The sequence below is a fragment of the Dipodascopsis tothii genome (genome assembly GCF_038497935.1).
Source record: "Dipodascopsis tothii strain CBS 759.85 unplaced genomic scaffold V1510scaffold_30, whole genome shotgun sequence".
In the NCBI taxonomy this organism is placed as follows: Eukaryota; Fungi; Ascomycota; class Lipomycetes; order Lipomycetales; family Lipomycetaceae; genus Neoaidaea; species Neoaidaea tothii.
In genome coordinates, this window is record NW_027118014.1 from 107,806 (window position 1) to 130,780 (window position 22,975).

A 22,975-nucleotide genomic window follows, 5' to 3' on the forward strand; every position below is an offset into this window, starting at 1 on the left:
AAGGGCCTGAAATCCGGGTATTTGCGACCACGAAGCGTACCCTCCGAGCCATTCCGAGAGAATCAGCCCGACTATCGAGCAAAACATTTCGACGGGAAGTGACCGCTAGGAGCGTGAGAGGGCTAGGGCGTGTCAGCGGCAGGTCCAAAGCAAGTGAAGAGTACGACGTGAACGGCCTTTTAGGGTCGACCGGCGTGACTTGAGATTCATCAAGTTGCTCGAAGATATCGGCCGACCGCAAAACAATTAGCACTGGCTGTCGCATCGAAATCATGCGTCCGTTCGAGACCAACACATCGTTTGGATCGCCGGCGCCGCGGCGTGGTGGATCGCAACGAGGTCGTGGCCGCGGCCGTGGTGGATTTACCAACAACAGCGTCGTTTTCAATAACGGCCGCGCACAGGGTGGTGACATAGATATGGCGATCGATGGTGCGGATGGCGAGAGCACCACCGAAATAGAGATCCGGGGCTGGCAAGGCGCCACCGTTTTTGATCTCGTCGGTTTCATTACACGCAAGTGCCAGATCACGCTGCAAGGAGTAAGTCAACGGACGACTGACCAAACTGATCGACCAGGCCAAAGCGCACGGCCCTGTTGTCCGTGCTAGGATTCCCACCGGCAAGCTTGAGGCTCTGCTCAAGTGGACCGGTATCCGTTTCGCCGGGGATAGCCTGACATTCTCGGTCGCGGGCGACAATGGCGCTGGAACGGCTCCCGTCGGTGGCTCTGGCGGGCTTTCATCAAACGCGGAGAGCACTATTACGGTCTTGCGCAAATTCCTTGAAAGCAGATACTCAGCCGAGAATCAGCTGTTGAATTTGACCAGCATGGCATCAGATGGATATCTGCAGGCCAATGGCATGTTTAGCTCGCTTACTACGAGCTCTAAGATGTTCCCGGCAATGATGAAGGTCGCTAGCATGGACTTGAAAGCGGTTGAAAGCGTCAGTCTAGCTTCCAATCAGCTGGACGATGTCGCGAGCGTCACCACACTCTCGCAGACGTATCCTCATTTGAAAAACCTGTCACTGGCAGATAACAATCTGACACAGTGGCGCAATCTTGACCCGTTTCGAGGCAAATTCCGTGAAATACGCGAGCTCATTATGACCGGGAATCCTATAACTAGCTTGCCAAACTACCAGTCGGAAATGCTACGCCGGTTCCCGAGCCTGAAAATACTCGACGGAGTAGTTGTGGAATCTATCGACTTGGGCTGCGCTTCAGCATCGTTCAATAACTCTTCGAATTCATTTGCCGTGAACATACAAAAGCTGCCTATCGCAACACTAGCTGGATTTTTCGAGACCGACGAGATCCAAAACATTGTTATGGATTTCCTCGGAAAGTTTCTGCATGTTTACGATAATGATCGCTCTCAGCTACAGCCGCTGTATGACAATCTTTCTCAGTTCTCCCTGGCGGTGAACACAACGGCCGCCCGTGTCAGCTCGGGTGTTCAGAACTGGAGCGCATATATTCCGCTGTCTCGAAACTTAACTCGAATTTCCTCGCCGGCAGCGCGGGTTGCGCGTGTCGCTGTGGGCGAGCGCGCGATACTCGAGCTCATGCAGAGAGTACCGGCCACCCGGCATGACCTTAGTGATCCGCAGAAGTTTGCCATAGAAGCCTTGACTGTTCATGGGCTTCGCGCCCAGGGAGACACGGGAATAATGCTGGTGGTACATGGCGAGTTCGAAGAGGTCCCCTCTGGTGGAACGCCCAACCAGCAGAGCATGCGGCGGAGTTTTGATCGCACAATTCTCCTACTTCCAGTTGCCGAGACACGATCAATGCTTGTTGTGTCCGACATGCTCACTATCAGGGCATGGGCCGGTGCAAAGGCTTGGACTGGCCGCTAAGGTGCCATCTGGCCGCGTTCGATCCACAAGACGGGTCATACCGGAGGGTGGTTAAGCCCATCGTGAGATCTGTGGCTGTGCGTTTGATTACGGTGCGTTTAATTACGGCGTCGTGCAACACCCGCGAAATGCCTACTGCCAGCTAGATAATCTCACGACGAGTATTCTTTGGACTCTCATACACCCGAAGGCACCGCGTCGACTTCTTTGATGAACTTTCATACGAATCAGTCTTGCCCACCTTGATGATGGATCTCGTCTTGTGGCCCCGCAAGGTTCTCGGTCGTACAGATCGACTGTCTGATGTATATAGCTTTAGTGACCAAATCAAGACTTCTGATCTGGCCTTCTAACCAGGTTCCAAATGCCCCCCGGACTAGAAATATCGTTCGTTTTCTGTAGAGGCCTAAGCCTGCATGACCAGCGGATGTTACATCCGTCGGGGAAAAAATAGCGCACTGTCCGACATTTCAACCCAACAGAGCGCTGCAGCAAGTCGCGGTAGGCAGATGCCCGCACAGTCCACACGACCTAGTGGCCATGCTGACCATGTTCGAGCATTCGGACCCCGAGCTTCAACAGATGACCTGTCAGATGTCCGAGGCGGGTAACTTGCTGAGGCAGCTGAAGGTCGGGACGTATACTGAAGACCGCGCGCCATGTACGAGATACATGGCTCTCATTTGAGAGAGCACTCGCAGACTGAGCCTCATGCCGGCTACAACGGCACCTGGCGACCACGTACCTGTGTACACGTGCTACAAAACTCTCCGGGGCCGTGTCAACTTGTAAGTTAGACATTTACTTGTAGAACCTATAGGCCAGCTTGTTTGTTCATCGATCCCTGAATCGATTTGCCCTGCATACGATGCCTGCGCTAGCCGTGGTTGTAATTATTTAGTCTCCACTCAGCTAGGCGCCCAGAGTTGCTACCAACACTAATTTCAGTAACTGAGGTCTGATCGTCTGTGGCGGGTATTACACACGCCAGTGAGCGCGTGGTAGAGCCGCGTAGATCCTTGTGCATCCTACGGACCCTGAGAGCTGAACGATCGAACTATCTAGCGGTCCCATTACCGGAGAAATGCCGCCATCCTGTGGCTGCCGTGGTGCCGAGAACCCATAATTGATCCACTCATCTACCATCTCGAGCTCTTCAGTATTGGCCCTGCGGCTACGAGTGGAGTGAACTTTTACAATGCAAACTGAGAGACTACACTGTCAGAGCTGCTTCTTCTCACGCACGAGGCTCGACCGTAAGTTTCTGTGATGGGCGCGCACGTGCTGGGGAAAAGACAGCTACAATTCTCTATGGCTAGGTTCCAGACGCTTGGGTCTCTGGTAGCCAGCGACTAGCGTCGTGATCGACTAAGGTTGTACCTTTGGTCTGAGGCACCAAGGTCGATCGCCACGTACGTGCCACCGCTACCACAAATGCCATGGCGGGATCCAATGCTACGGGCCCATGATGGACATAACAGCAACATTCGGGTCTGGCCCACTGGCGACGCATGCCGGGCCATCAAAACTCCGAGCCTCCGATCCCGGAGCGGACGCTGCGCCCCACCCGCATGAAAATTGCTATTCCGTGCTTACCGAACAGTGCACCACAATGAACGTCGTATTGGCTGAAGGTCCAACTATCTTACAGTGCCAGCGACCGTGCTTCGTGACTATTGGCGACTCGCTTCTGTAAAAGCGGCCCGCACTCCCGCTCTCGCGGTCAGTGGCGCTGTTCGCCGAAATGTACGCTTTGTGGCTAGTATATATACATATATGATGGTGTAAATGTGTCTGCAAGCCGCACCAGCCAACAGGAGTGACAAACTGTAGGAGTGGGATCTGGATATGGGACCGATTACATGCACCCTACTGCGTCTAGAAATAGCGTGCGTTAGTGCATTTGATGCATGACCGGGCATGTTTGGCGTTACAAACTCGCAGAAGTGTGCAGACACGATTCGAGCTATTGTCGCGTACCTTATGCAATTGCAGAGTGTCGTGCAACAAGCTCCCCGCAAGCCGCTCTGTCCCACACATTGCGGCGCTGTCACCCTATCGGTGTCTCCGCGTCAGTCAGTGCCGAGAGAAATAAATTTACGCGCGTTATTTGAAGACACAACCGCTCTGCAAACACTGCTGAGTGCAGACGACAGTGCTGCCTGAAGCTGGGCCCGATTCAATGATGGCCTGAGTCTTCAGCGATCCGCCGGCGCTCGGCGTGGCGCCCACTTGCCCACCTGTGCCCACTTTTCTACGTTGCATGGCTACCAGTGATCACGCTGTTGGTTGCCACTGCCACACTCTCGAGTGACGGAGAGACTCGCGGAAGGACACGCACGGCGAAATGTCCTTGCTGCTGATCCGATGTCCCACTTACATGACACTAATTTTGCTCACTACCGACAATGCATCGTCCTAAACCGCCCCGTAGCACATGGCCTGGTAAAAGGTTCTCGTCCCAAGCTTGCGAGTAGTGGTCTGAGTATTCCACACGAGCCGCCACTGGGCTGATGAGTCGGTTTATCCGTCGAAGGGGCAGTAGACACGTAAATTTCACAGTTCGAATGCACAGGCGATCGAAATTGGCGTAGGCCCAGCTTTGGCCAGTCGACTGCAGGAGCACCGCTCGCATGATCACGCATGATCACAGAATTAACCTCATACGGAGTCCAATTCATGCGATACGTCTTGCAAAGTCAACCGAGCGGATCGGAAGGGCGAGGAAGGGGGGGACAGGCTATAAACCATATTCGATGATTACATTGACTTGCCAGTATACACAGCGGGCAGCCTGCGCTTTCGAGACGATTTTAGAACGAAGACCATTCTTAAAACCAGTTGTGTGCGAACGTGATCTACTGAGCAAGCGCAAAGTACGGCTCAAGTTTGTTTAATTCTGTCCACGATATGACGGTAGCTTCCGTTACCGGGACGATTGGTTCTACTCACTGGCCATTTGGCTAGACCCGGCAGTGCCGGTTCCAGCCACTACTCATGATGTGCCAGCCTAATCATAGCGGGGCTGTGATCAGGCTTGGTTGTATATTCGCGCCCAATGTCCAGGATTGCGAGCAATCCTATCAACCAGCTGGCTTCTGAGACCATCGACATGGAGCGTGCTTAGCCTTGTCATAGGTCTTAATCTTTACGTAGCCTAGGTCCACCCAGCACCAGTCAACCCGGAGCCGGCGCTCGATCACAGGTATCGGGCGCATACTCGTGGTCAGGACCATGTTACAACATGAGCTTTTAGTACTTGTGGTAAATTTAGCGTCCTATCCCAACTGATTGTTCGGCATTTGACCACCACGGAAGTCCTCCGAACTCCGACGCCAAACCCGTTGCTATATCCTTCTACAAATCCCGAACCCCGGTCAGGATGTCGTGATTTACCGACAATGGAGTCGCAACCATACCAAGAGGAGCGAACTACATACTGCCGTTGTCGATTGACGGCCCCATAATGATCCACCGAGGAAGGGGCGCAGATCACCGAGCTACTATGCGGAAGTTTTAACGTAGACACTGCAAGGTACCTTTGCGGGTTCCGGAGTTTTTCGCATACTCTCGGCCAGTAAATCATCCGATAACTCATGGAGCAAGTTTTTAGTTGCGGGACCAGACTGTCGGGCAAAATTCCTGAGCCAGCGTTTATGCGGGTAATGCTAGTAACTATCGATCGGACGGCGGTTAAAAATCGTCGCACAGCGTGGCGTATTACCAGGCTGGATATGCTCTCTAAGGACTGGTTCATGCAGTTTCTCCACCAGTTACCCCAGTGCTGGGTCTGGTGTTATGCGCACTAGTGCATACAATCACGCAGGTCAGCCACTTGGCTGCGCTCCTACAGTAGTTAGTGTTTGTCGGCATGACCGGGCGTGTCTTGGCCAGTAAACTGCGCCCCTCCGTGATCCGACGTGAGCTGCGTGGCCGATGCGAGTGACTCCATATATATTACAGCGGAGTGTCAGTGACGCCCGTACTGTGACCTGGTGTAGAACTGTGTTCTGAACGTACATTTATCTTGCATGACGCTCACTTACCAGATGTGCGATCGTACTGTTTTCTCTCCGAAGCATATCTAGCTCACAACTGGTAGATCACATGTAGACCCAGTCACTTACTCACGCAGATCACGGTGTTGGAGTTGAGTACTCATTCGTCTAATATGAGACCGTCCGCTTTTACATTGGTCATCTTCACTGCCAACCGCGGGCGGATAATTCTAGCAAGGCCTTAGTCTACGATTCATGCGTTGAGAATAGCGAAGCGGAGCGTAGAGATTGCATGGAGTGGGTAAAGGAAGAAACAACTCCGCCGCCGCTGGACTCCGCCGAGACCGCGCAGATCCGGTAGCGTCGATGCATATTTCGTAGGGCTGAACTCTTGGCCAACTGGCCAAGAAATCGCTTTAACGCAACAACAGATCTTGCGCGCCTCCTTGAGGCTTTGGACACAGAAGGCAGTCTTTGCGCGAAGACTGTGTGAAGGCCTCAAGCTAGTGTCTACCAGTACGTCAGCTTTTCGAGGGGTCTGCTACTCTTGTCACTCAGCCAGATGCGCGTCCTGCATAATGGGCCGTCTGATGAGTACTCAATGCGTGCAGCAACAGCTCACTGTACAACTTGCACGAACGCACCGTGTGCATAGCCTACCATCTAGGTTCCGGCCACCAAGCAGGCACCACCGCCACAGAGGGGCCACCCGATGCGTATTTGATGTTGTCTCGTAGCTTTGGCGCATGACGATGTAGGACACGCACGCGGTACCTCGATGCCGCAGGAGCTCAGCAAACGTGGCCTAGCGTGGGATGGGTTGGCGGATGATTACCTCGAGCAACGCCTGTACGTACGGTGCGTCGTGTCGGCGCGAGAGCCGCTGGCGAAAACTTGCGTGGCGGCGAGCGATCGGAGTTTGGGCCCACGTTATGCAAGTGGCGGCCTCAACGCCGGTTGATGACAGACGCCTAGCGTACTGTCCATGCACTGTCCATGCTGGTCGCCCCTCTCCCAGTGCCGAGCCCCGCGCGCCGCGTCAGGAACGCTTGCGAGGGCGAGACAGCCACCCAAAGGCACCCATGCCCAGGCGTTCTGCACGGCGCGATGCCCCTACGGTGTACCCTGGTAGCGCAGGAACGGCTCCGCCCACCACCCGAGCAGTGGCTGGTAATATCTGGTGCTGGCCCACTAGACACGCAAAGGACCTGCGCCCGGCTGTGGTACGCATAATAAGGTAGCCTTGCGAGCCGCGTTGGGTCATGCGGCGCAGGAAGTTACGGCCGTCGGGGGCGCCCGTTAGGTTTCGGGTCCATGGTGGGTGACCCGGTCTATACTCGGCGGATGTGCGGCGCACGTCGCCTACAGTCGCAAGTAAATCACTCTTTCATACTGTACGCATGAAACTGTCGCTAGATTTGCTACACTGAACGCCCTCGAGTTCCGCTTTCATTGCAACATTCGACGAACGGTGGAGCTTTCATTACCGTGGTTCACGCAGTAGCTGTACCGACGTTTGAAGTATATTGCCTCGGCTCATTCACCAGTCATGTGCTGCGCAGTATTGATACCTCGTCCAAGGCGGACTGACGTCGATCGGAGCTAGTGCTTGCGAAGGGCATAGTTCATCAATCCGCGAGACCCGGCCGAGACGTATGCAGAGGCCGGTTAAGTTCCAGAACTCATGATGTAGTGAATCCAACATCTCGGCGCGAGCAAGGTGTATCAAGAAACGTGTGGCTAGCACACTATACAGGCTGGGTTGTTTGATTGCTCGAACGTGCAGGAGCGCATAGACAGACTGCTTTCCGATGTCCCCGGTTTACCATGAGCTGTCTCTGAAACACGCCAACTTCTACGTGATCCCCGGTTTGTATTTGAACACGTCCTCTTCCTCTTGCCAAAGGACTTGGCTGGGTTACGATTGTGTAGAGAACACCGGCTGTCAACTGACCACGAGGCGCACGGATCTCCACCGTCTGAGCCTGCAGGTCGACGTCTGCTGCGGAGGTGACCATGCACGATAAATCGAGCTAGAGCTAAGAGGCAGTCTGGGATGCGTGTCGTGCTCGTATACCAGAGCTGCAATACATGAACGTGCGTTAGAACACACTTAACAGAGTGAAATGAAAATTAAAGGCGCTAGTACAATCAAAGTTCAGGTACCACAAGACCAGCACAAGCCAAAACTTATTTAAAACTTTAAATGCGCTAGAGGCACTGTAGGGCACCAACTGTGCATTGTATCCACGAAGAGCGGCCGGCGCGCCGGCACGCAGCGCCTGCGTGAATGTTTGGCACACTAAACGGATTTGCACTCGGAGATTTGATAAAACAAATAAAGCCTCATACAATGGGACTGACGTCTGGCCGGACCTCGTAGGCCCTCGAGCCCACTACTTGAGTGCCAGCCGGCGCGAGAATCGATCCATACAGCTAGTCGATCATGTTTACGGTCTTTCGGTGATGTTGTCGGGGCTATCATCGAGGTCTTCGCCCGACTGCGCAGCTCTGGCCTTTCATCTACCGGAGAGCGTCAGATTGACTGTTAATGGAAATAGCCCCGCGGTCTACCGCGATCGGAAGTCGGCAGTTATACGACTAACGAAGGCTAGATCGCCCCAAGCCGGCCTCTGTAATACTATCCGGTAATACCGGACCTCCTCAACCACTATCGTCTTTCAGCTCAATATCCGCCCTCGAGTAGGTCTGCACGAGACCGTGCAGCCAATGATGTACCGATCACCACGTAGACGCCGCCAAAAATTTATGGCAGGTCCCCAACCGCCGCACGACGCCGTTAGGATATAGATGCTGCGCCTCATAGGTAATATATCGAGGCAGTTGCAGAGAGACGATGTGATGCGGCGTGCAGCGGCGGCCCGGGAGTGGTACAGGGTAGCGTACCCACAGTTTGTTGCTCTCGGCCGATGCGCAGATCTGCATCAAAGTGCATTTCACCAAGCATACACGCTGAGCAGTTCAACTTGCGCATGCCTATTTGGTGTGCTTGGCTGTGGTACCAGGTACATAGTGCGGCTACGACTTGTACGGCCGAGGCTGCATCATGCAAGCGCTGGGTGACACCTTTCGGCACGAGGCACACCCTGTGCGCAAACGCAATCGTCGGAGCTGCCCCAAATCTTGTCTTTACAAGGGGGGCTCGTCCTATCTACGCTCATGGCCGGATCCTCTCGAGCTGTGGCACCTTCTCCTTTTGTAATGGCAGATCACTGATCTGACACCTACAATGGCCACCGCACAGCCCTGCATTGGCCCTCTGGTCCGAATTAGGTGTACACCCCGCGATTTGTGGTGAGCCTGCCCAGCGTCTTGTGCGACAGTACCCATGTCATCATAGCCAAGACAAACTGCTCGCGCATGTGGGCGCAAAATTTGTGCATGTAGGGAATGCGCACACACTACGCATCCTCGCTGCTGCTCTCAAACGATTTATGCAGCCTAGGCCTCGCGGCTGCGTCTCTGCCCGGACGCATCCTGTCCTCATCTGCAGAGAGTTCTCCACCATTCGTGCATCCACTAGTTGGCGACGCTGATGCGGCGCTGCGAAAGGCACTGGCGGCACTGGTTGGCGTCGCAGTACGCACGTGTGAGGTGCCGCCCTAAGCGTCGACTACGTAGGCATCGGCGTTACAGGATTGGCCTTGCACATGACATCTAGTCTGCATTGTCGTCGCGTCCGGTCTCCTTCCCGGACCACATATCGGAGTCTATGGATCGATCGTTCTGTATAGGCTTGCTGGTAGAATTAATGCTCAGAGCATGCTGCGCGTGCTGCATTACTTTCACCAGATCAGGCGTCTGCAGCCCCATGCATCGTGCGTGATGGGTAATGGTAAAAAGCGAGTTTGGAGCGGTTTTGCAGCCGTAGGGGCAGTGCGGCCGCGTCCTATATTACGACCGTATTTGTCTGCTTCTACTGATCGTGGTTGCGCACGGTCGTTGTATGCTGCTCTTCCAAGACTGAATTACTCACAAACTCACTACGTCGATCACTGCGTCGATTGAAGACTCGTCATTGTCAACGCTGCGCTCTCTGATATATGCCAGACATTCTTTAGATGTCTACTGGGCTTGCGCGGCACAGAGTGTGACTTGACACATTGTTTTTAGCAGAAGATCTACATATCATGCAGCCCTGTTGTGGCACACTGTTCTCCTAACCTGCTTGGTAGGCTTTTACAGCCTTCGGCCGGCCTGGCCGCGCGCCGCCTGTGGAGACTGGCCGGATGTCTGTCACGCCGGCGCTAGTACCATGCTAGAGCGTTTACATATTAGAAAGAGCCAGAGCTTTGGCACCGCGCTAGGGGAGTATACTTTGTACTAGTTTCCCATGCAATGCACTGATTCCTTATGCAGCCGAGGCTGGTACCTGGCATTGGTTCGGTGTGCCGCACCGTATGAGTGCTGCGCAGGTCGCGAGTTTGTGGCTTGTGCAATTTCATGCACTAATACTGGTTTGTGCGCCATTTTTTCCTAGTCGCTAGCTGAATAGTCTACATTAACGCACATATTACCTCTTTAGCACTGCATGGCGCTTGATAGAGCCAGGAGCTAATAGGGTACGTCATGTTAGGTTTCATGGATACTAGAAGGTATTAGACATAGTCAAAGATGGCTGTACGTCACAGAAGTTTGGTAAATGGCGTTCACTAAGTATGGCTCCGCAGTGCACTAAAACAGCGAGTGCCAGCCTCGCATGCAGATGGAGCATTGGACGTGGACCCACGAGTCTTGGCCAGACCATGAGAGCACATATCAATCAAAGGATGTTTTCTTAAGGAAGAATGCAGAGCGATTTCGATATATAGAGATCTACCTTGCAAAAAAAGCTGAATCTGGTAATGCATGCAAGCTCAGGTGAACCCCATGTAAGAGCCGCAGAAAGCGGGCAGGCAGTTTGTAGATGGGGTAGGCTTACTCTACGAGCTCTCATGCGGGTTTCAATTTGTAGGCCCTCTCGGAACGTTTACGTTCCGAGATGCATGTATCTTACTATTAAAAATTTCCTGGATCTGCAGGTATATGCTATGGCATATCAAGGCGTCTTGGAACCATGGTAACTGTCGTTAGTAGGTAATTAATCAGTAGTAGGCATGCTTGCGCTGCACATGATCTACCACGTTCTCATGCAACTCAAAAAATAGCTGAACGGCACGATATGTACCAAAGTACTTAGCGCCACCAGCACATTATAGACAGCAGCGTAACCTGCATGGACTAGTCTTAATTAATCTCTAGAGTGTCCACAGTCCACGCATCTGCAAGTTGCTGTAGGGACAGACATTGTGGTTGTGTCGCTGAGGGCGCTTGTAGGCTCGACCGCGTGCTGCGCCATGCAGACCCAAGCTTGGAGTACCTGTAATTGAATAACTATCATAGTTATTTACATCAATCACTATGATATCCGATTCCTCTGTATCTGAGGGCTACAGATAGTTGCAGCCAACCGTTATTGCTAACGTTCTATCAGCTGTGCTCAGTGGCCGGAAACACGACTCGCGGGATGATATGAATTTATCACTTCCAAGCTGAGTAGGTACAGGACAAATATGCGCAGCCGTTGTCGGCTGGAGATGGTGAGGTTACCGGTAATGGTTCCCGGGCTCCACGGACCAGAGCCGGCAGCACAGTTCTTTGGGTTTAGCCCTCTGTCTCTACGCTGGCTCCAGCAGTGAACATTGGCTCGACCTCAGGCTCTCATAGCGAGTCTATGTAAGTTACTACTGAGTCGGCTGTGCTTTGCTGGCGTGCAAGTCCACTGCAAACGAGCACACGAGCACGTTGTTTCCTCGCGTCTAGCCTTACCACTGTCTTTCCCACGCACTGCACTAGTTCCAGTGGTCCCAATCTACCATACAAAGCCTGTACCAGGTCTATCGCGTGTATTGCGTATTTTCTGTAGAGGTGTTACCGGCCAGACGACAACATCTCAACGTTCCGCCTCCAATTCATGGCCGCATCTTTACTCTCAGATGCTGCACAGCCCTTTTTCACATCAGTGTGCTTACATAGTTCCCCAAGATTTGCACACTATGCTGGAATCGGTATCTTTATGGGCAGAAGGCTCTGTGCCACAGTGCAGGCCATTGAAATTACGGGCGCGTGCTTCAAGCAAACCTCATTTAGTGCGTTAAGGTTTTTAATAAAATAAAAATGATTTTCGCCGTTCATTTCATCATGCCTAGGCCAACACTGTTTTGGGCTGTCAATACTAACGCCGCTAATAATCCTCGTGCATGCATGACTGCAGGCCTGAGAGACCTCGTGCAGTACTTATGTTCTTTCATGCGCACGCCGCAAGTTCATGCAGAAATTATTTAGGTTTCGCTTCGCCTCGACCTGAGCTACAAACTAAAGCTATCTGCGCCGCTTCCCACCGCATGCCCCTCCGTGCAACCCATCGTATCTACATGATATTCATGCATGCACGTATCTATGGGTACATGTAAGATGCTGCAGTAATTAGCTATTTTTACAACCATAATTATGTATGCACGTGTACTCCGTAGCAATCAATAATTGCAGCGCCATTCACCCGCAAAAATACCTGCCCACCAGGAGTGAACATAATTCTATTAGCTCCGCAGACTCGCATGCATCATGTGTGACCCTCGCCCTCATTACTCATATCTTAGACATGCAGCTGCCCATACAGTACGCTTAGTACAAGAAGACATGCATAATTGCATCCACAACAACTAGTAAACGCGCTACTTCAAACACGGCATAAGCCATTCTAATAGACTGGTCCATGCTCTTGAAGCTTTAACGCAACAGTATTATATCCTCCATATATAACATTGATAGATTCGACTTTGGATCGATTCAATTTCAATCTCAATATATTTATAAGGGTATGCCCTGAACTGTGTCTACGCTAGGTAATTTTCTCCAGCGAAAGTAAACACGACGTGGAATCCACTGTGTTTACAATATTATATGAAAGACGTGATCCACGCGCCTTGAATATTAACAAGCATCGATAATTTACCACACTCTATGAGCTTGTGTTTTTGAGTGTATCAAAGACTGCGCGTGGCCAAGTGAAGAATCCCATACACGAAATTATAAGGTTCAGAGAAATACATGATATATATAGGACTATTATCACTTTACTTGACCAACTGATCTTTCGTCTGCTATATTATCCTCTTTACTTTCGCTTTCCTCTCCTCCCTCATTCACAATACCTACACAGCCAGTCACCAAGCCTCACGCAATAGTCCGACGAGAGCTTTTACATTCGCTTCAGATCTAGTCATTTCGTTTGAGATCAAACTCTGCTTCATCTTTGAAGCTGTTCTTTGCCAGTTACTTGCTACACTGTCTTGAAGGCACGTCGATCACAAGTGATCATTAAGACGCGTTGCCACCAAGAGAAGGATGTCCTACCACATGGACACGCTGCGAGAGACAGGCCACATGTTGAATAGATCTCCCTCTTTCGACTTGACCTCCAGCAACACCTCACTCACTACTACCTCACACTTGGAGGACACAGTCATTCCCAGAGATTTTTTGCAAGAGCACCAATTAATGCTTCTGTCGCAGCCTCTCCACATGAGCGGAGAGCAAGCAGCAGACATGAAGGCTTATGCACAGCCCACTTCAGGTTTGTTACACTTTTGCTTATATGTTGCCACACGCTGCCTACTAAATATGGGCATGCGTAGGCATCTGATATTGGGACTATACTGACACTGAATTCAACAGACTACCTCTTCACTGATTCATCTCTGTCTGGCTCACTCAGATACGAAGATATTTATTATCCCTCAGCAGACAACGCACAGAAGTATATGCATGAGTCTTCCAGTGAAGTTTCGGCATGTGATCCGAAGAGTCTTGAGTTTACCGCGAAGTCAGAGAACATGATGGTCTCCTCTATGTCATCAGATATTCTCTACCCCACTGACATGGAGGGCAGACACAACGGGTTGATCATGAAGTCCCAGCACGCTTATCTTGATCCTATTCCGCTAGACAGCATGCTGGTTTCGTCCTCTCTCTCTACTTCGTCCTCGTCTTCCGCTGCGTCGAGCCCATCTGTCTTTGATGAAGATGCTTCTTTTGTGTCTGATTCTAGCATGCTCCCTCACGAGGTTGAATCGGACGAGGATGGCGTTCAGAACACCACCGACTACTTCAAGCCTAACTTTGGAGCGAGTGCTCAGTTGGATCCCAACTACCTGAATGCGGCGCAGTCTTCATATCACATGCAGTCATCAGCCTCCATGTACACAATGCCAAGCGGGGCTAATCTGATGAGTGCTGCACTGAACACGGGCATGTCTTTTCCACTCACATCTTCTATCGATCTTTACCAATCCGCTTACGCCGCCAACTCGGCGTCTGTCAGCTCACCTTCGGTCTGTGAGTCACCTTACTCCTCTCGTTCGTTTTCTTCTTCGCCTTCGCTTTCTACATCACCCCTGGCCATCTCTGCGTCAGTTTCCACGGGTGACGTAGGAGCTGCTGTTGCTGCTGGTTCAGCTGCGGCTGCTAAGGCCGACAAGTCAAATGGCTCTACAAGCGTCATTATGACGTCTTATGTTCAACGTCGGGGACGCAAGCCGAGCCCGATCGAGGACGCCAGCAAGACTTTTATGTGCACGCACTGCCATAGACGCTTCAAGCGACAGGAGCACTTGAAGCGTCACTTCCGCAGTCTTCATACTCGTGAGAAGCCTTTTAAGTGCACTGGTTGTGGCAAGGGTTTTTCGCGTTCCGACAATTTGGCTCAGCACGCTCGCACGCACATGCGGGGCCGCGCTGGACGTGCGGACCAGGCGACCTCATCCACTGGTTTGAGCAACCGAACAAACAGTGGGTCTTCGGCTGTTTCGGCTGCTTCTGAGTCAAATACGGTCATATACTCCGACTTGAGTCAAATGAGCGCTCAGCTGGGGACCCAGCAGCCAAGTGCTTCGGATAACCAAGCCTCTTCTTCATTTGGCCCTGGACCTGGTCCCTGTCGCATGACGAACGGAAACTCGAAGATTGTCTACACACTTGATGACTTGTCTGCATCCCCTACTAATCAGCTTGACGCTAGCGCAGGTAGAAAAGATACTCTCCGCAAGCGATCCGACCGGAGTATGTCTACGTCTCGCGCGGGGGTCACTGCACGCAAGTTCTCGCCCAAGACGCGATCACAACAGCAGCAGTTTGAGCAGCAGTATCTGATTCAGTAGTTTACAACTTATTGAATCATAGGTTCAGGTGCTTTTTAATTTTAACTAAATTAAGCTGAACTTTCTTTTATATTTTCCTATTTATTTTTTTTTGCATTGGCTGTTACGCTCATTTTATGGTTCTTAGGGGTTACATACACAACACGCCTTCTACGCGTCACTTTTCGATTTTGCTAGGTTGCTTTATGTCCATGTGCTATTATATACGTTTTTAATAGTATGTACTCTGATATTTTCATTCATTATATGCCTTATCAGTTGCTTGGGTTGGAACTCATTCATTACTTTCAAGCCCACCGCGCCGCCGGCTTTCTATTTATCGAAATTTACTTTTAGATCTATCTATGCACGCACAAGTCTTCGTTTTCAATTACAGTCTCGGTGTCGTCCATTATTTATTGGTTTACTCATTTATCGCCTCAAATATATGACTTGTATTTTTATCTAGGTATACCTTTGTTTATGCGTTTTTACTGTTTGCATGAGCTGCTAGGGTATTCTAGTGGCCTATCAACTTGCTTTGGTTGTTAAGTTCTCTCGTTACCATATTTCTAATCGTGTGAATCGCTGGATGCGGTTTGTTCGCTTTGTCATCTCTTTTTTTACCGGTCGTTCCGTTTACAATAATATTAGTATGTGGGCATTCGTTTTCGAAATAACAAAGGATGTGTGTATACTATATTATTTTATCTTTTATGTTTCTGTTTTCTTGGTTGCAATCATATTCTGGTTTGCTGAGCATGCGGTATAAAAAAGTTTAAGAGATATTATATGTAATAACAAAAGCTTTCGTACATTACAATAATAAACTGCAATTTTTATAAACGCGAGAGTGGTCAGAAGATTGCAGCACTTGTAATTTTATTAGAAATAGAAACAAAACGTAATAGTCGTAATTCTGTCTCTGGCGGCGTAGGGTATCGGGCGAAGACTTGCGCTTGGGCAATCGTACGCGAACGCGTCAAATGTGCAAAGCAAATAAACGTATCTACGGAAGTACTCAGCCAAGGACTGCCACTGGAATTCGCAGGTGCCGCCATAAGCGACATAGCGGATAGCGAGTCTCGCCTCCTCTGAATACCGGGAAGAAAGCTCGTGACGTTGATCGTCGCTCAACTTTCCTAGCGGGTTTCAGCTGATCCGCACCAGAAATTCTTAAAAGGAAGGATCCAGCCGCTTGGTTGAAATGACGAATACGAGGACTGGACGGTCTGGATCATTCATAGACGTTTTGCATGACCAAAGTTATACGAATGCGCCGCGCTCGACGACGATTGTCCTGATTTGAGGACCAAACCGCATGTTCTGGTACTACTGGTACTCTTGGCGCCGTCTCTCGGTCGCTGTCCGCCTGATCAAGTTGCTAAATGTAATAATCCCCTGGGCAGCTCTGGGACCATGTTGGTAGATTGACTGCCCACCGGAGTGAATTGGGTCCGTCAGCGACGCGTGCGCGCGCTCGCTACTTTCGGCGAAGGCGTCCTGATGTCTGTATTTAGCTTTTGTGGCCTGTTCTAACTACGGAAAATAGAATTTTGTTATGAAACACAGAAAGTTTATTGTGAAGCCTAATAGTAAACACTGCTGGTGGTAAGACGCGCGCCGTGAGCCGTTTAGGCAAACAAACAAATTTCGCAACTCAAATGCCGCTTGTGAAATCAAATGGAAAAGGAAGGTTACAGGAGGCACCGCGAATATGCTGGAAAGAAAAGAGCGTACTGCGTGTATAATCACACGTTGCAACAGTTTCTGACTTGCGTTTGGTCGTGGCCAAAATAATACGCAAGAATAATGCACAACCAATATTTCGGATCCTCTTATTAAACCAGATGTTTCGCCTTGAAACTATTTATGGTAGCATAGGCAATATCTTGGCCTGCGAGAGCTCTGAGTGGCTGTAGCTTGTCGTCTAAGACAGTGCATTACCGTCCCGTCCAGGCGGCTACGGTGTTGTTGATTTTGGAAGAGGTCATTGCCGCCGGCGCTACTGGAGTCCATGCGCCTAAATTGAACGTTGTCACCCTACGTGCGTACATAGTGCAGGCATGACGCACCAAAGTATTTTATCTCCGTAGCGTGCACCGCCATGATCCAGCCGCCTTCGACGCCGTGCCGTTTGCTATCCGGAGTGTAGGTATACTTGTATACTGCGAATAGTAATTTCACGTAATATTAATATTATGTGGGCTCTGTCGGTAAGGCCGGTGTAGTTCCGTGCAGGCATAGCAAAAATTGTGAACACACACGGCTCTAAACTCGTGCGTCCGTCACAAGCACGCGGCTCCGTGCAACAGAACGGATGCCGCGATTATGCGCCCCGCACTGTCCAATAACGAAGTATATCTGTAGGCTTGCTCACGACCCCGCTGAGAGGAAGCATGAACATTGAGTAGCAGCAGCGATCGAGTGCATACAGACGTTCGGACTTGGCGCGACAATCCTGCAATGCAATGCGGTCTACTTGACACCGGCTAAATCACGTGTGTGTATACCCGTAGAGTAGCGGTACGCCGCCATAAGCGCTGGCGGTCACGCCGCGGTCTCCGAAAATGCAAGCCCGGTGTTGGGTACGTCGGCATTGGCGAGACATGCGTGGGCGTGCGGGGAGTGTGCATCTTGTGCCGCTAGCAACCGCGCGGTTGCCTATTCGTCAGGGTAACCGCACCACGTCGCCCGGGTAATTGTTAACCCGGGTAATTAAGTATTACGTCCGGGTAACTTGACACACACCAATGCACGTGTTTTTACCCTAGAGCAATTTTTTCTTCTCGACGCAACTACACGATTGATTGACGACAGGACACAAACGCGAAGCACATCATGTCGTTGACGCTCCAAGCCGCGAAGGAAGTGACCGCTAAATTACCACCGGTCCTCAAAAGCTTCTTCGCTAAATATCCGCCCAGTACTCTAAAGGCATATGCCAGCACTCAGACTTTAACTACCGCTGACGACCGCAATCCGTTTCTGCCGGCTATTCATCCAGTCACAAAAGTTGTTCACGACCCTGTGTACTCTCTTCGTCGCCAAAGTGTTATTTTCAAGCTGGCTCAAGACTATGGATTGGAGACATTGCTCCCATCTATGGACAAGAAGTTTGGTCTCGAGAAGAAGGAGGGCAAGCTGCCTATGAAGGGTGTCGTTCGTCCAAAGGGTGCTGCTTACGAGCGCAATTACGAGGACAGGATGCTAGCAAAGGAGAAGGCTATTGCCCAGATTGACGAGAAGATTCTCTCCGTCAAAGGAGTAAGTTGCTACCAGCGTGTGTCACTAACCAACAGAACCGTTACAAGCGTCGGCTGGAGAAGCGTAAAGACTGGCCCAAGAACATGTTCTGAGCTAGAAACACATCGACTCTTACTTACGGCCAGTGGCCTTGCATTGGGATATCCCTCAGACTGTAATTACTGTACATATAATTTTGATACGATTCTTAGGAGATGAACTCTACCGATCAGTCACGGCTACTTGGCTATAACAGGCTTGTTGGATACCAGTGTTCAAAGCATTAACTAGGCCCTTCATGGTGCCGGAACTACGAGAATGCTGAGCAGAAAACCTTCAGCCTGGCATGCGTTTTGAACCGTTCAAGCTACATATGATTGTTTGCGATATTCTTTCCTTTAGCTATTGCTGATCAAGACGGAGACGCCGTCATCGAATCAGTCTGTAGAACCAGCAAGGACCTCGATATTGTGTCCAAGATTCGATATAGTTTAGCGACCTGTCACTCAATCATTGTTCCCGGCAGCCGCCGAACAGTCTGTCAACCGAAAGAGTAGTTGAGACTCGGCAACGGCCTGATAGGCTCGCGCCATAATAATTGCTACTAGGCTCCGGACAGCCAGCAAGGTGTTTGCACTTGTTTAAGCAGACTAACGTAACGTGACAACAGCGTGTCGGCAGAGCGTGAGCCGCATATTGTGCGGCTCATTAGCGCTAATTGTCAACCAATGGCACGCTGCCTATTAATTCTATTTGATGCGACCACCAAGGTTCCCAGAGGACCTCGGTGGCCCTGCAGCGGGGACCTTGGGAGTCATCAATCTAGCTATATATGGTAAAATATGCAACGTAATAGGAAGTTGGTCGTGTGTCTGCAGTTACGTACTGCCTCTTGCGGCGGCAGCAAATTCCCCAGGTCCCATATAACTCGGTAGATGAACAGATTGACTAGCTGGAGCAGCCGGCCTCGTCCGAAGAACAACCGGCCGGAGTACGAGCACACTCGGATAGGACCGACGAGAAATCGGCAAGCCAGTGTCGGGGTCCACAAGCGGGGCGGTTATTGCGCCTTCGATGTAGAGCGGACGGCTACTGTGCGTCGGCCCGCTAGTAAAAGCCCTCGAACGCACCCGAAATAACCACTCGATCATTGGCGCATGACGCTCGTAGGCCTCGTAAAGTCCCACGAGTCCCACAAGTCTCAGTTCGGACTCCGGCGTACCATGACGGCAAGCCCTCTACAAGACTTAGCGCAAGCACAGTTGTAGCATTCTATGAGCGATGGAAACCGGATCTAAGCTTTTGCTTGTGTCGAGCCGAGCGACTTAATGAACGTTACGATATGCGATAGATAGTAAGGTCCCAACCACCAAGGTACTCATTTTTTATGCATTCTGATGCTCCGAAGATTTTTTACGAGCGCCCACAAATTCGAGCATCAGTCATATAGAGAGACCCGCCCCGAAAAACAGCATTCACTACAGATTCTCGGTAGACAGCCGTGAATAATTAAAGGGCCCGGGGAAATCACATCTCGCACAGGAAAAAGGTGCTATCAAGGGCTTAGAGAGCCAGGTACCAGGGAACGGCAACAGCGATCTAGAAACGTGCAAAAGCCTACGAGAAGCATTCGGCAGATTTCTGAGGACCTTGGCAGTCAGCTCGGAAACCAGCTGCGGAGACTAAAGAGCATCGGAGTTTTCGGACGACGGGAACTAGACCGACAAGGACAAAGGCTGACTGACGTGCACGGGTCCATAGCAGGGCAAGAGTGCAACTAGACCGCAGTTGTCTGGTAAAGAAACGAGTCAGTGAGAACCTTTGCGACCGCTGTCTTGTTAAGCATTGTCGCGGAGCGACTTAAATACAGCTGTCGTGCGTCGTAATCCGAACTGCCAGTTGAAAAGCAAAGATTACCAGGCCATTTCACACGCCTCCAAACCTGCCTATTTACACACACAATGGACTCTGTGGGACAGATCGCCAGCGCGATCGCCAAGCGCGACACATGTGAGAGTGACAATGAGTACGACGGCCGCATCGGCGTGCGTATCTCGGCTGTCTTCGTGATCTTGTTTGCGGGTACCATGTCTACTCTGCTGCCGTTGTTTGTGCGCTCGTCGCGCAAGAGCTCGCTGCGCGATGCCGTTTTCTTTATCGCCAAGTTCTTTGGCTCGGGAGTGATTGTTGCGACGGCCTTTATCCACTTGCTGGACCCTGCCATGGAGGAGCTTGGCGACGAGTGCCTGGGCGGCGCCTGGGAGGAGTACCCCTGGGCGCTGGGTATCTGCATGTTCTCGATCTTCGCTCTGTTTTTCCTTGAGCTGCTCACTGTCCGCTTTGCGTCGTTCGAGTCGTTCTCGCAGCCTGTGTCGAGCGGCCACACCACCGAGCGCGACCCTCACACTGCTCACGTTCACGTCCACCCCGACCAGGACGAGGAGGAGGATGCTGTCGCTGGTGAGAAGCAGGTGCGCTCGTCGACTGCCTCGGACGTCGAGAGCCAGACCCCTTACGCCGACTCGCTGGCCACGCAATTGACTGCGCTCTTCATTCTTGAGTTCGGCGTCGTGTTCCACTCGATCTTTGTCGGTCTCTCGCTGGCCACTTCGGGCTCGGAGTTCAACGTTCTTTACGTTGTCATTGTCTTCCACCAGTCGTTCGAGGGTCTTGGTCTGGGATCACGTCTGGCTTCAACCCAGTGGGCGCCGTCCAAGCGCTGGACGCCGTATGTCATGGCTATCGCGTTCGGTATCACTACGCCCATCGCCATCGCCATCGGCCTTGGTGTTCGCTACTCCTACAGCGACTCGAGCCGCAACACGCTCATCTCGAACGGAATTTTCGACTCGGTCTCGGCTGGCATTCTGCTGTACACCGGTCTTGTCGAGCTCATGGCCCACGAGTTCCTGTTCTCGCGCTCGATGCGCGAGGCCCCGTTCAAGCGTGTGTGTCTTGCCTTTGGCGTCATGTGCTGCGGCGCTGGTCTGATGGCCCTGCTTGGCCGTTGGGCGTAGACATTTGGTTTTGCATTGCTTTCTTGTCAAAATTAGATCCGGTTCGGCTGGTATTTGTTCTCTAATGGTTTTTGGACGTATTGATAGATTTGGAACTTCATATTTGGTCACATACACCGCTTAATAAAAGTCATTCCTAGTCTTCATGCGCGTTTTCAAGCTTGCCCATGGCCAGCTTGTCTCCCGACTGTCCGATAAACAGCACCTTGCTCAAACCGGTAGGAGTGTCATCATCTTCGCCCTCGATGAAAATGACAACGGAAGATACCCGCTGGAAGCGCACGTAGCGAAGCTTGACATGCGACCAGCCCTCACTGTCCGGCTCCGGCACCTCCTCCTCATGCACTGCAGGCATCGACGCTGCATCATCAAACGAAAGAACCGAAGGAAGGTTGACCCAGACCTTGATCTTATACGGCCGCTGGAGGGCGGTTCCGTCGACTTCGCCGCCGCGGAACTGCAGAATGATCGAGTGAAGCTTGGTCTCGTTCATGAACGGCACGTAGAATAGAAACTGAGAGTCCGCGTCGGAAGCAACGCTTGTAGGATCGGGCGACACCAGTCGTGCAAAAACACTGCGAACGGCCGTCAGGGCGTCGCTTCCGCTGGCGGCAAGGACGTTGAGAGCCTCCAGCGACCGCGTCTCGATCGAGTCGTTCACAATCGCATGAGTAGGCGCGACGTACTGCTTGTACATCGGGGGCCAGGCAGCGACCGATGACCTGGCTGTGGCGGCATCTGATCCAGATGATTCAGGAGCGTCCAGAGCCACCAGCTGGCTCTCTAGCCGCGGCAAATTCGCGCCCAGAACGCGCGCGGTCTCATGGCCGTTGCGGAAAATAATGAACGTCGGACTGGGGTCAGCGATAAATCCAGAGCTCAACTTACACAGCCGTCACCTGGAGTGGCTCTGAGATAGAAGCCTGGGCATCCACATCCAGCGTAGCAAACGTCACCTGCGAGAAACGTGCAGCCAGCTTGGTGAATTCCGGCTCGACCTCTTTGCACGGCGCTGCGGTTAGCACTTCCGACAGAGGATCGTACCACACCAAGGAGCTTTGAGTGCCACTACAGCAGCGGATGCATTCACTACTGCGTCGTAATCGCTCTGGCTCGAGATCTGCTTGACGGACATCTTGTTCTCGGACGGCGTGTAGATCAGGGACTGCTCTACACCTTGACTCGGCTGGGGTCGCCTACCGAGTCATCGCTTAGTCATGAATAGCAGTTTTGACGTTTGCGCTCAAAAGATCAAGTGGCGCGTGGGAAAACCGCTATCAGCATAGAACTGTGACGTTTGTGCCATCGGGTCAGCTGGGCCGGCGAACGCGTCTTTACGGCGCTATCGGTCGCACCGGTTGCGCTTCCGCCATGTCCCGACGTGAAGCCCCAGCCACAACTGGTGCGCGTTAGGCATGTGCGGTGCATGCTTGGTACCCGTACTTTGGAATGCGTGACTGCTCTCCAGGCACAACGGCACTCTCCAGGAGTTCAAGCGGCTCACCGTGACTGCGGCGTCGTGCTCCGCTCAAGACCTCGCGTCATCTCTGTGACTGCGTACGCGGATACCAGAGTGCCGACCAGGTCGCGGCCGCGGCCAGGCCGTCCTTCGCGCGTTGAGCTGTCTTGTTGTGATCAGGAGCGCACTAGT

General features: G+C 51.8%; 5 protein-coding genes across 5 annotated transcripts; 4 read left to right on the forward strand and 1 right to left on the reverse strand.

The window, feature by feature from the left end:
- Positions 1–180: 180 nt before the first annotated feature.
- Positions 181–2,074, forward strand: V1510DRAFT_235817 (uncharacterized protein). The gene is made up of 2 exons (XM_066930531.1): positions 181–542; positions 580–2,074. The coding sequence occupies exons 1-2, from the start codon at positions 273–275 to the stop codon at positions 1,864–1,866; spliced, it is 1,557 nt and encodes a 518-aa protein (XP_066787380.1). The 5' UTR covers positions 181–272; the 3' UTR covers positions 1,867–2,074.
- A 12,390-nt stretch (positions 2,075–14,464) lies between these two features.
- On the forward strand, positions 14,465–14,647 carry V1510DRAFT_356654 (uncharacterized protein; the record flags this gene model as incomplete). Its single annotated transcript, XM_066930898.1, has 1 exon — positions 14,465–14,647. A coding segment is annotated over one exon (183 nt), but the record flags the coding sequence as incomplete, so codon positions are not given.
- Positions 14,648–17,902: 3,255 nt separating this feature from the next.
- Positions 17,903–18,420, forward strand: V1510DRAFT_408091 (mitochondrial 54S ribosomal protein mL59; the record flags this gene model as incomplete). The annotated part of the gene is made up of 2 exons (XM_066932435.1): positions 17,903–18,328; positions 18,364–18,420. The coding sequence occupies 2 exons, from the start codon at positions 17,903–17,905 to the stop codon at positions 18,418–18,420; spliced, it is 483 nt and encodes a 160-aa protein (XP_066787382.1).
- Positions 18,421–20,268: 1,848 nt separating this feature from the next.
- Positions 20,269–21,324, forward strand: V1510DRAFT_427038 (Zinc/iron permease; the record flags this gene model as incomplete). Its single annotated transcript, XM_066935191.1, has 1 exon — positions 20,269–21,324. The coding sequence occupies one exon, from the start codon at positions 20,269–20,271 to the stop codon at positions 21,322–21,324; it is 1,056 nt and encodes a 351-aa protein (XP_066787383.1).
- A 136-nt stretch (positions 21,325–21,460) lies between these two features.
- On the reverse strand, positions 21,461–22,459 carry V1510DRAFT_368867 (PITH domain-containing protein; the record flags this gene model as incomplete). The annotated part of the gene is made up of 3 exons (XM_066931374.1): positions 21,461–22,178; positions 22,213–22,336; positions 22,369–22,459. The coding sequence occupies 3 exons, from the start codon at positions 22,457–22,459 to the stop codon at positions 21,461–21,463; spliced, it is 933 nt and encodes a 310-aa protein (XP_066787384.1).
- Positions 22,460–22,975: the final 516 nt, after the last annotated feature.

Excerpts from the sequence above, each read along its gene's own strand:
- V1510DRAFT_235817 (XM_066930531.1), top strand. The coding sequence starts at position 273 with ATGCGTCCGTTCGAGACCAACACATCGTTTGGATCGCCGGCGCCGCGG. Across the intron at positions 543-579 it reads GCCAGATCACGCTGCAAGGA|GCCAAAGCGCACGGCCCTGT; the intron begins GTAAGTCAACGG and ends CTGATCGACCAG.